At 43.6% G+C, this 15,101-nt stretch overlaps 1 protein-coding gene across 5 annotated transcripts in view; it reads right to left on the minus strand.

Moving 5' to 3' along the window:
- ATXN10 (ataxin 10) overlaps window positions 1–15,060 on the minus strand; it is a 163,259-nt gene extending 148,199 nt beyond the window's left edge. For 3 of the 5 annotated variants that reach the window (XR_004803215.2, XR_007413417.1, XM_035696262.2), the window contains exon 1: window positions 14,887–15,060. Coding sequence is in view for 3 of the 5 variants with exons in the window: in XM_035696262.2 (XP_035552155.1) it covers window positions 14,887–15,002 (116 nt within the window). In the remaining 2 variants the exon portion in view is untranslated. The remainder of the gene's footprint in view (window positions 1–14,886) is intronic. The other 2 variants (XM_025456515.3, XM_025456529.3) reach the window with 2 other exon arrangements.
- Window positions 15,061–15,101: the final 41 nt, after the last annotated feature.

Here is a 15,101-nt window from a genome sequence, read left to right on the forward strand (position 1 = left end):
AAAATGTTACAGCCACCAGCACATGAAGAGTAAACATGGTCAAGCATGAGACTGAACAAGGTCACTGGGGAGCGAAGTAGGCAGAGGGAGGAGAGAGGTCTGAGGACTGAGTCCTGGGAGCCAGGAAGGAACAGCCAAAGAGGGAGGCTTATTCAGAAGAGGGTGGTGGCGTGCAAAGGGGGGGGGGGGGGAGTGTTTCAAGAAGAAAGATGTGAGCCACTCCATCAGATGCAGCTGGCAGGTCAGGGGAGCGAAGAGATGAAAAGGAGGACTGCTGGTGAGTACCATGGAATGGGTTCTAGAGAAAGTAGGTGAATATAAATCACTCTTCAGAAAACTTCCATTACAAAAGGGAGCAGAAAAATGAGATCACAGCTCAGGGAAATAGAAGAGAGTTTTCCCACAAAGGGAAACATTATAGCAGATGTTTAAATTTATGAAAATAATCCAACAGAAAGGGTAAAAACCTCATGATGATTTTTTTTTGGGGGGGGGTGATTATTGGAGCACTGAATGCAAAAGGGAGTAAACTGAGTACAGGTCTTGGCGGGGAGGGGCATCAGAGCAGGACCTTTCATCCACAGTCACAGAAGGGAAGGCAGGTGATGGGCACAGACACAGGGAGCTGGGAGACAGGGTGAGGGGGAGTCCTGGAAATTACCTTCTGGTTGCTTCTCTTTTCTCAGTAAAATAGGAAGCCTGGAATGAGAACGAGGGAGAGACAACGGAAAGTTAAGGAAATCAAGTTGACATAGTTGACCAGGAAAGCAAGAGGCCAAATAGACCAGGGAGAGACATGACTGCCGGGCAACTAAGGCAGGCTAGTGATCAAGGTAAAGACAGACCCATTAGCACTGTCATGGAGGGTTTGTCAACTTACTGTGAGACCAGCGAGAATGGCGTAACTTTTCTCCGGCCTTGCTCAGCTACCTGGGCACAGAGGACACAGCAAGGTGGCTTTAATCAGAGCTGGAATTGTCCCAGGGAAGCCTGAGGCAAAGCTAAGAAAGGAGAAAGGGAACTGAAGGTGGATACAAAAGCAAATGCTTTTATTACGGACCCATCAATCAAAAGCAGATGAGGAAAACGTAAACCTGAGTAACAAAAGGGACAGGAAACGGAGGTTGTAAGATAGGCGCCTGGCTGGCTCAGTCAGTAAAGCATGTGACTCCTAACCTCAGGGTTGTGAGTTTGAGCCCCACACTGACCATGGAGTGACCATGGAGCCTATTTAAAATTTAAATAGAAATAAACAAAAAGAAATAGTAAGATCAACAGACTGTAGGTCCTGGTGGGGCTGGAGACCCCTGGGGGAGGTGACCTAGAAGGAGTGGGACTCCTGAAGCTGAGACTGTGGCAGGAAGGCAGCTACAGTTAATGACAAGGCCAAGATGGTGCTGGCAGTATGGTTACGTGGGGTGGAGGTCAATATCACGGACGGAGAGAAGGCCGGAGAGATCTATGTGAATACTGAAACGACCAAGATTTAAAAGACGGGCAGTGTACCGTTAACAGTGACCTGAAGTTCATTCAAGGAACACAGTGAAGTGACCCACGCAGCCCTCAAACAGCTAAACACCACCACACACGTTCACACTGACGGCATGAAATGGAGGCTAGAGGGTTCCAGAGGAAAAGGCCGAGAACGTCCAGCATGCCTTCAAGCCCAGGGCACACTGGAGAGAGAGAACAGCCTTGGAAGACCTCCCAGAAACGCAGCCCTCAGAGGCAAGCCATGTTTCACTTAGATCACGAAGATCAATGTTCAGAAAAGAAAATGAGGAAGTGGAGAATTCTGCAGAGGGCACACGCGAAGAAGGGTCTTAAGAGCCCAGTCATCAGAAAAGGTTCATAGAAAGCCTTAAGGGAATTGGGGAGAACAGAGAACCTAGTTCACCATATAAATGAGAAAATCAGCTTGTGAACTGCTACCAAAACCCCTGCCGAGATTTTATTTTCAGGGGCGCTGAAACCACAAGTCACTTCGGGGAGAATCCATGTCTTTACGCTACTGAGGTTTTCCATCATGGAATAATGGTCTGTCTTACCATTTGTCTTCTTTAATGTCCTTTGATAAAGCTGTGCAAAATTCTCAATGACGGGAACAGCTACTAACCCTTAAATCCTGCGTATTCCGTGCCAGGCACTTCAGTGAGCCCAAGACACACACACACACACACACACACACACACACTCTGCTCCGAGGCTGCAGCAAGAGCCTCGCTGGCTTGCACATGGTCTCCTGAGCTCTGACACGACAGGGCCAGGCCCGCAGCCAGCAGAGAGCTTGACTCAGCGTAGCCAAGCCCAGGGCTCCTGCGCCTCTGAGTGAGTTCCCTTGCCCACAGTCCGGGGACCACTACAAAAGACTAGAAGCATGGAGAGCTGAGAAATTCTGCTCTGAGGGCACTGGTGGTCACAGCCCCGACCTTATTTATTTTGACTTGCTGGCTCCGACTTTTTCCTGTCTGTTTTGTCCATTTGAGATAATTGAATGTGAGGGGTGGCTCACCCTGACCACATCTGTATTTTGAAGCTGAGTCAGAACACCTTACCAATTAGTTCCATGTGCTCTTCCAGCTCATGGCCTAGGTAAAAATAAAAGGAACTGTCATCCTACCCTGAAAAGTGCTTTTTATAGTGTGACTTAATTGATGTTCTCTCTCAACAAAACTGATCTGAATCATGGTTGAGTCAAGATGCCATATGGTGACCTTAGCTAAGCTGACGACGCGTGCGGGATTTTTTGGGTTTTTCGTTTTGTTTCATTTTTTGTTTTTGGTGCAAAGATTCTTGCTGGCTGGAGGCTCAGTAACGTTTGAGGAAAACCTAGGAGTATGTGAGTATGTGTGTACACAGACAGGTTTATTTTTGAGTTCGGTAGTACGCTGACCTCTAAAGTGCTCATCCTATTCCCTTTGTGAAAGTTCATCAACATAGTTATACAAGCAATTAGAAATACCAAGGCACTTTTTTACCTCTTGAAATTATAGTCCCCTGTCATATTTGGTATTTTTTTCTATTCTATTCTATTTTTCTATTCTTGCTAGAATCTTTCTGCTACACTCCCTCTTTATATCTAAGGACTCAAGAAAATTAAATATTCAAGAAATAGTAAGAACACCATCAAGTGCTCATCCTATTCCCTTTGTGAAAGTTCATCAACATAGTTATACAAGCAATTAGAAATACCAAGGCACTTTTTTACCTCTTGAAATTATAGTCCCCTGTCATATTTTTTTTTCTATTCTATTTTTTCTATTCTTGCTAGAATCTTTCTGCTACACTCCCTCTTTATATCTAAGGACTCAAGAAAATTAAATATTCAAGAAATAGTAAGAACACCATCAAGTGCTCATTCTGTGCTAGGTCTTTAAGCAGGTACTGAGAATACGGAGGGAACTAAGGAGAAGCCTGCCCTCAGGCTGACCTGATTCTAGTGGGACCAGCAGGTGACTCTGTGATTACAGCACCATAGGAAGTTCTTTCAGAGAGGGAAGCACAGAGCGCCACAGGGAACACAGGGCAGGAAGCACCTCGAAGATCAAAATAGGCTTTCAGTAGAAAGTGAAACAGTCATTAAATCTTGAGGGAAAATCAGGTGTGTGTATGCACAAAGGAATGAAGGCATAAGACATTCAGTATTCTGGCATTTGAGCTGTTGCCCTGTTAAGTGCTGACTATAGCTCTTTACACTATATCAACTACTGTTGCTAAACATGGGCATGTGTGAAGGCATCAAAGTAAACCAAACTAAAAGCTCTGGAGTAACCAGGACAATCATTACTGACTGGCTCCAGGACAGCGCTTAGAAGGGATGTTCTCAGTACAGCCACTGCCTGCGCATCACACTATGCAGTTCAACACGTAAAGAGCACTCAAAACGGACCAGGAGCTGCATCAGAGATGCCTGTCACACCTGACCCATCTCCCCCCTCCATTCCAAATGATGTAATAGTGGTTATTTTTTTTTTTTATTTTAAGATTTATTCATAAGAGACACAGGCAGAGGGAGAAGCAGGCTCCCTGCAAGGAGCCCAATGCGGGACTCGATCCCAGGATCACGACCTGAACTGAAGGCAGGTGCTTAACCCCTGAGCCACCCAGGCGTCCCTTGTGGTTATTTTTAAAATACATAAATATGCAGCCCTGCTTTAAAACAACACATATGTCCATACTCAAAAACTGAATATAAATGCTCAGCTACAATCAGGTCTACGACCGAAGGGCGAAGCACACTCAGGACGGGCAGAAGTGCCCGCCACCACGTGGCCATTATGGCCAACACGAGCCAGTAAGCACCAGGATGGGCCTCCCCTGAATTGAGAGACGAAAGAGTATGGTAGGAATTACCAAAAATCCAAGGCAATCCAAATACCCATCAGCAAGAGAAAGGGTAGGTAAATTATGACTTCCCCTGCTGGTATGCTTTACAACAGCTGGAGGTAATGATGTAACTGGCAGCTCACAAACATAACGTAAATACCACTTGCACACTGTAGAGTATTCGGTGTATCATTTATGAAGTCAAGAGGGAAGAATGGGATTGGACAGTGAAACAAAGAGCCTTCCCACCACCATCCCCACCTCCAGTGTTCAGCCCTGGTGTGTGATCCCTCCCATGACCGTGACCATGACCATGACAACACACAGGAGAAAGGGCAGGTCCCTTCCAAGATTGTAGAGAAGCTCCAGCGTCCACCTTGAGGACACTCTCTTGCATCGCTGCCATGGAATGAGCCAGCTGCCAGGGCGTGAGCAGCCCTAGGGGAGGGTCCATGCGGCAAGGAACTGAAGCTTCCCGCCCAAAGCCTTGGGATCGGGCCTCCAGCCAGTCAGGCCTTCAGAGGCAGGTTGACCGAGTGGACAGCCTGACTGTGACCACAGAAAAGACACTAAGCCAGATCCACCCAGCCAAGCAACTCCTGACCTTCACAAACTGTGTGAAATAACAAATGTTTGTGGTTTCAAGCTGCTACCTTGTAGGTTAATGTGCTCCCATCCAGAGGGCATTAACCGTATCAGTAGTGTTTTGAACTTTGAGAGTACAAGAGGAAACTTTCATGTTTGTTGATTTTGCAAGTGAAATGCATGGGTACTGGGTTGGATCATGTGTTCTATCATCTTCCATAAAGGCACTGAGGTTATTACGTATTTGTGGTTTTGATTTGTCATGAGTTTAAAAATAAGCAAACAAACCAACAAAAACACTAGGATGAAAACTAATGAAAAGCTTCAATTTCCTTTTCCAAAGAGTGCACACTAAGGATGTTATCAATGTCAGCTCCTAAAGCAGTCATTCTATGCAAACACATCTACCATCCTCTGCCTAAGTCACAACACTGTTGCTTTCAAGCATTTGCTTTTTTTTTTTTTACCAGAAATTCTTACAGCTTCTTAAAATTATGTAATATTGCTAAACACCTTTGTACCGAGGAATTAAAATTGTGGCATGAAATCACTGCCCAAATCTTAAATCTGAAAAACCATTTTTTTTCCTTCCCCTGAGTTTGTTTTTATACCTACTTCTCATTCCAAAGTTTCAGAGGCAGTTCCATAAGCCTTTTAAAACAAGAACCTGATTGTGGAAATGAGATGAAATTGAAGACTTTGCAAGCACGACTTTAAAATACACAAAATTCTGGGGATCCCTGGATGGCTCGGCATTTGGCGCCTGCCTTCGGCCCAGGGCGTGATCCTGGAGTCCCAGGATCAGGTCCCACATCGGGCTCCCTGCATGGAGCCTGGTTCTCCCTCTGCCTGTGTCTCTTCCTCTGTGTGTCTCTCATGAATAAATAAATAAAATCTTTAAAAATGAAAAAAAATAAAAATAAAAACAAAAATACACAAAATTGTCAAGAGTTACCGCACATTTCTTTTCACTCTGGACTCTGGCTAGAGCCTGCAACGTCCCACTGGCCATATACCAGAAACTGTTCTGGACTCTCTACATAAAGCACACTCTAATACCTACATCAACCCTACCAGGCATGCATTCTAATACCCATTTTCTTTTGTGGAGTGGTGAGAAGGGTAGAACCTTAAGGGCAGAAAATTAGATACAATTTTACATACGGCAAAATACACAAATCATAAATGTCAGTTTAAGAGTTGGGACAAGGGGGATCCCTGGGTGGCTCAGCGGTTTAGCGCCTGCCTTCAGCCCAGGGCATGATCCTGGAAACCCGGGATCGAGTCCCACATTGGGCTCCCTGGATGGAGCCTGCTTCTCCCTCTGCCTGTGTCTCTGCCTCTCTCTCTCTGTCTCGAATGAATGAATGAATGAATGAATGAATGAATAAATAAATAAATAAATAAATAAATAAATAAAATCTTTAAAAAGGGGGGGGGGGGGGGGAGTTGGGACAAAATCATGCCCCAAGCAACCAATACCCCTACCTAGATACAGCATGTTTCTTTTGCTCCAGAAAATGCCCTCATGTTCCTTTCCAATCAATCCCCAACCTCTTTCAACAACCACTGTTCAGATCTGTATCACCACTGATTAGCTTTACCAATTGCAGAATGTCATAAACACAAAATCACACACTACATACTTGGGTGTCCGGCTTCTTTCACTCAGTATGCCACTGAGATCCACCCACACTATTGTGTGTATCGATGGTTCATTCATTTAAATTACCAAACACTTTTACCCATTTCCCACTGGTGGTCATTGGAGGTGCTTCTAAGGCTATTATCAATAAAGCTACCACAAGGATCTTTTTATATGTCTTTTGTGGGGGCACCTAGGTGGCTCAGTCAGTGAAGCATCTGCCTTTGACTCAGGTCATGATCCCAGGGTCCTATGATCAAGCCCCGTGTAGGGCTCCCTGCTCAGCCGGGAGTCTGCTTCTCCCCCTCCCTCCATGTGCTCTCATATAAATAAATGAAATATATTAAAAAAATAGTAAGTCTTCTGTGGACATATGTTGCTTCTCTTAGGTAAATACCTAGTCATAGGCAGGTATATGTTAAACTTTACAAAGAACTGCCAAAATGTTTCCCGAGGCAGGTGTACCATTTACACTCCCACCAGCAAAGCAGGAGAGTTCCAGTTGCTCCACATCCTCGCCAAAATCTGATGCTTGTCAGTCATTTTAATTTTAGCTATTCTGATGGGTATGCAGAGCTATCTCATTACGGTTTTGTTTATAAAAGCTCTACTGAGGGGCGCCTGACTGCCAGTCAGTTAAGCATCCCACTCTTAATTTCAGCTCACATCATGATCTTAAGGTTCTGGATCGAGCCCTGCATTGGGTTCCATACTGGATATGGAGCCTTAGGATTCTCTCTGTCTCTCTTTCCTACTCTCTCAAAAATTAATTTAAAAATTTTCAAAATAAAAGCTTTATTGAAATATAATTTACATAGCATATAATGTACTCATTTCAAGTATATAATTTTATGGATTTCTGTATATTATTAATTTTTTTATCATGGTAAAATGTAACACAGTAGTCCCCTACATCCACAATTTCGCTTTCTACAGTTTAAGTTACCGCAGTCAACCACAGTCCAGAAGCAGATGCCTACGTCATTCATCACACTTCATCCCATCATGTAGACATTGAACCTTCTCACATCATCACAAGGGTGAATACAGCACAATAAGATATTCTGAAAGACAACATTCATATAACTTTTATTACAGTATGCTATTACTGTTCTATTTAACTTTTTTTTTTAAAGATCTTATTTATTTATTCATGAGAGACAGAGAGAGACAGAGACAGAAACACAGGAAGAGGGAGAAGCAGGCTCCCCCTAAGGAGCCCAATGCGAGACTCGATTCCCAGACTGGCATCACGCCCTGAGCCCAAGACAGATACTCAACCACTGAGCCACCCAAGCATCATTTTACTATTAGTTAGTGCTGTTACTCTCTTACAATGCCTAACTTTTAAGTTAAATGTCATCAAAGATAGTATGGATAGCAAAAAAACATAGTATACTATCTACAGTTTCAGGTATCCACTGAGGGTCTTGGAATGTGTCCCCAAGGCAGGGAACTACTGTCTATTTAACATAAATTTTGCCATTTTGACCATTTTTAAGTATAAAACCCAGTGGCTTGAATTATGTTCATATTGTTGTGCAACCATCACCATGATCATTCCAAAACTTTTTGAATACCCCAAACAGCTCTATAACCAGTAAGAATTAACTCCTCCCCACTCCCAATTGCTGGTAACCTCTAATATGCTGTCTCCAATTTGTCTAATTCTAGGTACTTCTTTTAAGAGGAATTATATAACATTTGTCCTTTCATGTCTGGCTTCCTCCACTGAGCATGTTTTCAAGGTTCATCCATATCATAGCATGGATCAGCACCTCATTCCTTCTCACTGCTAATATGGATAGTCCATATTTTGTGTATCCATTCATCTGCTGATAGGCACTTGGGTTGTTTCCATCTTTTGGCCATTGTGAGTAATGCTACACTGCTCGTTGGCACATAAGTATGTGTTGGAGCCTCTGCTTTCAGTTCTATGATACACACCTACGAGTGGGACTGCTAAGTCGTATTCACTTTCTGAGGAGCCACCAAAATCTTTTCCATTCTAGTTATACCATTTGACATTCCCACTAAACGTGTCCAAGTGTTCCAATTTCTCCACATCCTCACCAACACTTATTTTCCTTTTTTTTCTTGTTACAGCTATCCTAAAGAATGTAAAGTGGCATCTCATTTTAATTTGCATTTCCTTAATGACTAATGACAATGAGTACTTGTCATTAGTGTTGTTGGCCACCTATAGACTGTTATCTTCTTTTGTGAAGCACAGGATTTTATCAATTTTTTTAATTGAGTTTGTCTTTTTATAATCGTGTTTTAAGAGTGCTTTGTATATTCTAAAACAAGTCTTTTGTCAGATACATGAATTCCAAGTATTTTCTCAGTTTATGGCTTGCCTTTTCATTTTCTTAATAGTGTCTTGTGATGAGTAAAAGTTCTTAATTCTGATAAAGTCTAATTTGATAAAGTCAATTTTTTCTTGATGGTTGGTGTTACCTGTGTGCTGGGTAAGAAATATTTACCTACACTCCAAGTCACAAAGATATTCTCCCATGTTTTCTTCCCAAAACGTTATAGTTTCAGCTTTTATGTTGAGGTATTTTTTGTGGATGGTGCAATGTGCGGGCCAAAGTTCATTTTTTCCAATTAGATATCAAGTTGTTCTACCATCATTCTTAAAAGAGTTTTTAGGTTATGGTTTTGAGTTTGCAAATATTCTTCAAAGGGAAGACATCTGGAAATGACCTCAATTCTCCTTACACAGCATTCAGCATTCAATAAAAAAGACAGGACCATATTACTGAACACAAGAAAAACGGACAATAGAAAGTCATCAAGCACATTTTTGTGCTGCTTTTAAGTAGGCTCCACACCGAGTGTGGAGAGCCCAATGTGGGTCTTGAACTTGAAACCCTGAGATCAAGACCTGAGCTGAAACCAAGAGTCAGATGCCTAACCAGCTGTGCCACCCAGGTGCCCCAACGGCACATTCTTTCAAATAACTATAATTAATATGTTCAAGTAGTAATGAATCTTTATTAAAAAAGAATCAGAGACATTCTGTAATATGATAATTCAAAAATGCAGTATCTGAAACTAAGAATACAGCAGACAACAGGGGACTAGACACAACAGAAGAGAGGATCAGAAAACTAGAAAGCAGATTAGTAGCAAATTTTCAAACGGAAGCTCTGAGAAGGGACAATAGAGAAAGAAGTCTATGATACATATAAAATACAGTGAGGGGCCCAAGGGGGGGCTCAGTCATTTAAGCATCTGACTCTTGGTTTTAGCTCACGTCGTAATCTCAAGGTCGTGAGATTGAGCCCCAAAACCACCCCTGCACTCAGCGGGGAATCCACTTGAAGATTCTCTCCCCGTGTGTGCATATGCACATGCACGCGCTCTCTAAAATGAATAAATCTTTAAAATATATATAACATATAGTGAAAGGTTTAACATGTGTGTGGAGTCCTAGAAGGAACGGCAAGAATGGGGAAGAAACTTCTGAAGACATACCAGCTGATGTATTGATAAAAAACATCAAATTCAAGAAGCATTATCCAAACAGAATAATCTAAACAAAAGCCAAACATCTCTACCCTCCTGGGCCTTCTATTATAGAAAGAGGCAGAGAACCAAATAAAAAAAAAAAAAATTAAAAAAAAAAAACACTACAAATAATACACAGTATGTTAAAATATAATAAGTGCTCTCTTAAAAAAATAGAGTTTATATAGCAATGGAGTTCAGAAGGATGGAGGGAAACAGTTGCACTTTTAAACAGGATGTACAAAACCTGGAAGAAAGTAAACAGAAAAACAATTTTCACTAAACAGATTAAAAAGGAAAAATAAGCCATCCTGAGGGAAACTAAAAAAATATACATATACATACATATATAAGCATACATACATACATACATTCTCTACATGAGACTGGAAGAAAAGACCAAGTATGCACAATGAGTAATAAGCTATACACATACCAGCAGTTCCACAAAAATTTGTTAAGCACCTGTGATTATCAACTCCATGCTAGATGCTAGAGATACAGTGAATGTGATATGCTCACTTCATGCAAGAAGCTTATCATATGGAAGAACAAGGAAGTATTAGTTTACATAAGAGAATAATTTATAGAAAGTAGTATCCAAATGTTTCATTACTTCAGAAATACTCAGGAACCAGAACATAATCTTCCCTATAGAAAAAAATATAGAGCAGCACTATCCAACAGACCTTTCTACAATGATGAAAACATTCCACATCTGCAGTGACCAATAGGGCAGCCACTAACCACATGTGGTTACTGAGTACTTAAAATGTGGCTAGTGCAAGTAAGGAACACAATTATTCATTTCACTTATTTCTAATTATTTTAAATCACCACACGCAGCTAGTGGCTACTTAATGGACAGTAGAAGTATAGAATATGACAACAAATTTCATTTGGCTCTACATGTTAACATGGGGATCTGGCTACATCATTAAGAGAGATGATGTAGAGATACGCCATGAAAGTAACTAAAGGGTTGGAAAACCTCCAGCAAAAACCCAAAAATAGAAGCTTTAATGTATTTATATCTTACTTTTTTCAGAAATTACAGCAAGAAAAATCACTTGTCAAATATAGTTTAAAATGCAGATATGTACATTAAACAAAACATTATAAAACAAATTTAATGGGTAAGAAACAAAATTACCTTCCACAGAGGAGAAAGAGCTGAGTAGTACCTTTTAAAAAAAAAAAAAAAAGATTTATTTATTGCAGAGACAGAAAAGAGTATGCATGAACCAGCAGAAGGGGCAGAGGAAGAGAGAGAAAGAATCCCAAGCAGACCCCACATTGATCACAGAGCCCAATGCAGGGCTGGATCTCATGACAATGAGATCACGACTAGAGCAAAAACCAAGAGTCCAATGACGAACCGCCTACACCACCCAGGTGCCCCACTGAGTACTATCTTAATACTGGTATTTTACGACTCTAAGCAATTTTCAATGGACTTTTGTGTTTAGAATACTATCCAAGAAGTGGGTTATAGAATCCAGAGCATGCAGAATTTAAATTGGTATATTAATGATCTATTGCTACATAATAAATTATCCCAAAACTTAGCAGTTAAAAACAATAACACTTATGGTCTCACGCAGGTCTGAGGGTCAGGAATCTGGGAGTGGCTGAGTGGGGTGGTTCTGGCTTAGGGTCTCATAAGGGTCACAGAGGGCTGAGGGTTTCCCCTAGACTAAGCTTATCCACTTCCAAGATGGCTCATCACATTCCTCGCCACACTGATCTCTCTGCACAGATGCTTGAGGGTCCTCATGACATGGCAGCTGACTGTGTCAGTTCTCTGCACAGATGCTTGAGTGTCCTCATGACATGGCAGCTGACTGTGTCAGTGATTCAAGAGAGCAAAGAGGGAATTGCACTGTCGTTTAGGACCTAGTCTCACGCACTGTCACTTCTGCCATAATCTAGTATAACAAAAGCAAGTCACTAAATTCAGCCCACACTCAAGGAAAGAGGAATTAACCTCCTCCTCTTGAAGGATGGAGTATCAAATAATTTATGGATACATCTAAAATGACTACAATAGAACATGAGTATTTCCATTCACTTGCAGGTTGCTAGAAATTGTAATGAGATCCTCAGGTCCCTTTCCCTGGAAACCCAACAATAAATTATATCCCTTCTAATATAGCTTTGACTGTTTTCTAAAAAGCAAGAGATGAAACACTATTGGGTTCTTGGTCACTTACAATCCAACCACTTTTTAACAGGTTCTGTTAAATAAATGGCACGGAACACCACGCTATACATATAATGTTATGGATCCTCAAGATAAATTCTGCAAAGTGAGCAGTTTTATCCAACCATTTTCAAGATGAGAAGTAAATCCAGAAATGTAAGCCTCAATCTTGTTCAGGTCTACCTGGGTTCCAAGTTTTTGTTCTTCTGCTATAGGATGCTTCTCTTGGCTCCAGCTACCACAGAGGCTAGTGTCTGTAACATCAAACATACAGCAAGTATCACAAAATACATTACTTCAGCTAAGATTTTCTTCTTTTGTTCCATCAATTACTTTCTTTCCTCAGCCTGTTTTTTGTTTTGTCTGGTGTTTTCTACATGCTGCTCTGAGGTCTCATTTTGCTTCACTTTGTGTCCCATCCTCCCTCTGGGTCCACCTGCAGTGGCAGAGAAACTAGTAACTTGCTGGAACCAAAAACAACAGCCTAACCTTACAAACCCTCACGGAGGGCTGTCTGCACCATAATTCTGCCTCCCCATCCCAAGACCTGCACAGCACTTCACCTGTCCCTGGTCCCCAAACTCTGCCTGGAACAAAGACATCGACCCAGAAAACCTTAAGCCAAATGAGGTAAGCTTCTTCATTTGCTCGTTCTCCTCCAACAATCCAACTGGACCCTGATGCCTGTCCCTTCAACCCTGTAAATATTTTTCAGTATTTATTCTATCCATCCCCATGAACAATGTCCTAATGCAGGCAATTTTCTCTTTCCCTTGGGCTTATGCATCAGTTTCTTCAAAGTCTCCTGCCTCTAGCCTCACTCTAATTTATCCCCCCATATGGCAGAGAGTTCTTTCTAATACCCACAACTTAACTTGCCACTCCCTTGAAAGAACCTTCAATGGCTCCCCATCGACTCTCCTCACAACAGTCAAGAAGGGCCTTGTAAACTGGCTCAAGGTCTTGGATTTTATCCCACTGATTATAAAAATGGTTTGAATGTCTCCTCTGATCTCCATCTGACCTGGTGTTTGAATGCCTCCTCTATACCAGACACCTCACCTATATTATTTCATTTAATCTTCTTGGAACCCTATAAAATCTGCATATAATCCCTTTGCATATATACTGCTCTAATAAGCCCTCTCATCTGTAAGCCATGAATCTAAAGTCTTTCCTTGCCCACTATCTATTCAACAGATCCAAATTCCCTCTGTATCACCACCTTCTTGTCTAGAGCCCTTTACAATTTCACACAGCAATTTCCCTGTTGTGCTTGAAAAAAAAGGATTATGTCCCATTCACCTCAGCCCCAGCAAAGAACCTATTTCAGAGTAGGTGCTCAGTAAATGGCTGAAAGATGATAATCGACTAAAAGGAAGGTCCACTGTGGTACAGATGTGCTGACGTATTAACTCACAATCCAACCAGGAGTATCATTATCAATTAACGTATCTCCAAAAAAACCCACAGAAGCTACCCTGGGCTTTGACCGCTCCTTCAACAGCTCACTGCTTCTACTGTGATCTAAGGGAGCAGAAGTGCTCAGACCAAGGCGGCCCATTTAAAGATCAAGGGTGGGGGGTGGGGACAGCCTGGGTGGCTCAGCGGTTTAGGCGCCTGCCTTCCGGCCGGGTGTGACCCTGGAGACCCGGAATCGAGTCCCACGTCGGGCTCCCTGCATGGAGCCTGCTTCTCCCTCTGCCTGTCTCTACCTCTCTCTGTGTCTCTCTGAATAAATAAATAAATCCTTACAAAGGGCCTCTAGAGATTGACCATCTGGACCAATCTGCGTCTAGCTGTGCGTTCTTGCAGGGCTCTCACTACTCTGTGTACACACCCCCCCCCCCCCACGAGAAAACTATTCCCCGGCTCCCCAGAGCAGGACTTCCCAGTAAAGAACTTCATTTTCCAACTTCACGTAGCACAAAACCTGGCACGTGGGGAACCATCACTAACTGTGGTAAGAATAAGAATGCCAGCTAACATTCAGTGAAGTACTACATACTAAGAATTTAATATGCATTATCTCATTTAATCCTTACAGCAATCCTCGCAGGGAAGTGCCGTGCGACATTATTCCCACCTGAACAGAGGACGTCACGGAGGCCCAGAGACCAGAACACAATCAAACAAGCACTGGCTCAGAGCATCGTATACTTTGTATTTCCACATGCTTTATTTACGTCATTTATCCCTCTGTACAATCCAGCAACGAAAATATGCATTATATTCACATTTTAGACCCCCAAAAAAGGTTAAGGCTTGGAGCAGTCGTCCCGGAGCGCACAGCCTGGAAGGCCAGGAACCACGCAGGTCGCGCAGAGTCGGGGCGCCGCTGCACTGGGCTATGCTGCCCGCCACGAGCAGTGCCCCGCGCCCCCGCCCCGCCCCCGGCCCGACCCGACCCCACCAGGACGCAGCTACGCGACCGCGGGTCTGGCCAGCGCTCCCGGCCGGGCCCCCGGCGCACGCGGGGCCAGCAAACCCGGCGGCAGGTGGAACGTCCCGTCCTGCGCCCGGCCCACACCTGCGGGGGCGGGGGCAGCGGCGGGACCCACCGCCGAGCAGGGGCGCCCGCTCCCCGCCTGCCCGCGCCGCCCGCCGTTACCGGTTCCGCTGCTCCTTGAAGAGCGCCGTGAGCGCGCGGAGGGCCTCCAGGTCCTGGATGGGCGCGGGCACCATGACTCCGGACAGCCGGGCGGGCGGCGGCCTGGGCGCCGCCATCTTGCCGCTCGCAGCTCGCAGGGCCGGGCGACGCCGAGGAGCAGGAGGAGGCGGAGGGCCGGCGGGAGCGCGGGCGGGGGAGGAGCGCGCCCCGCAGCC

The sequence above is a fragment of the Canis lupus genome, chromosome 10 (assembly GCF_003254725.2).
Source record: "Canis lupus dingo isolate Sandy chromosome 10, ASM325472v2, whole genome shotgun sequence".
Taxonomy (NCBI): domain Eukaryota; kingdom Metazoa; phylum Chordata; class Mammalia; order Carnivora; family Canidae; genus Canis; species Canis lupus.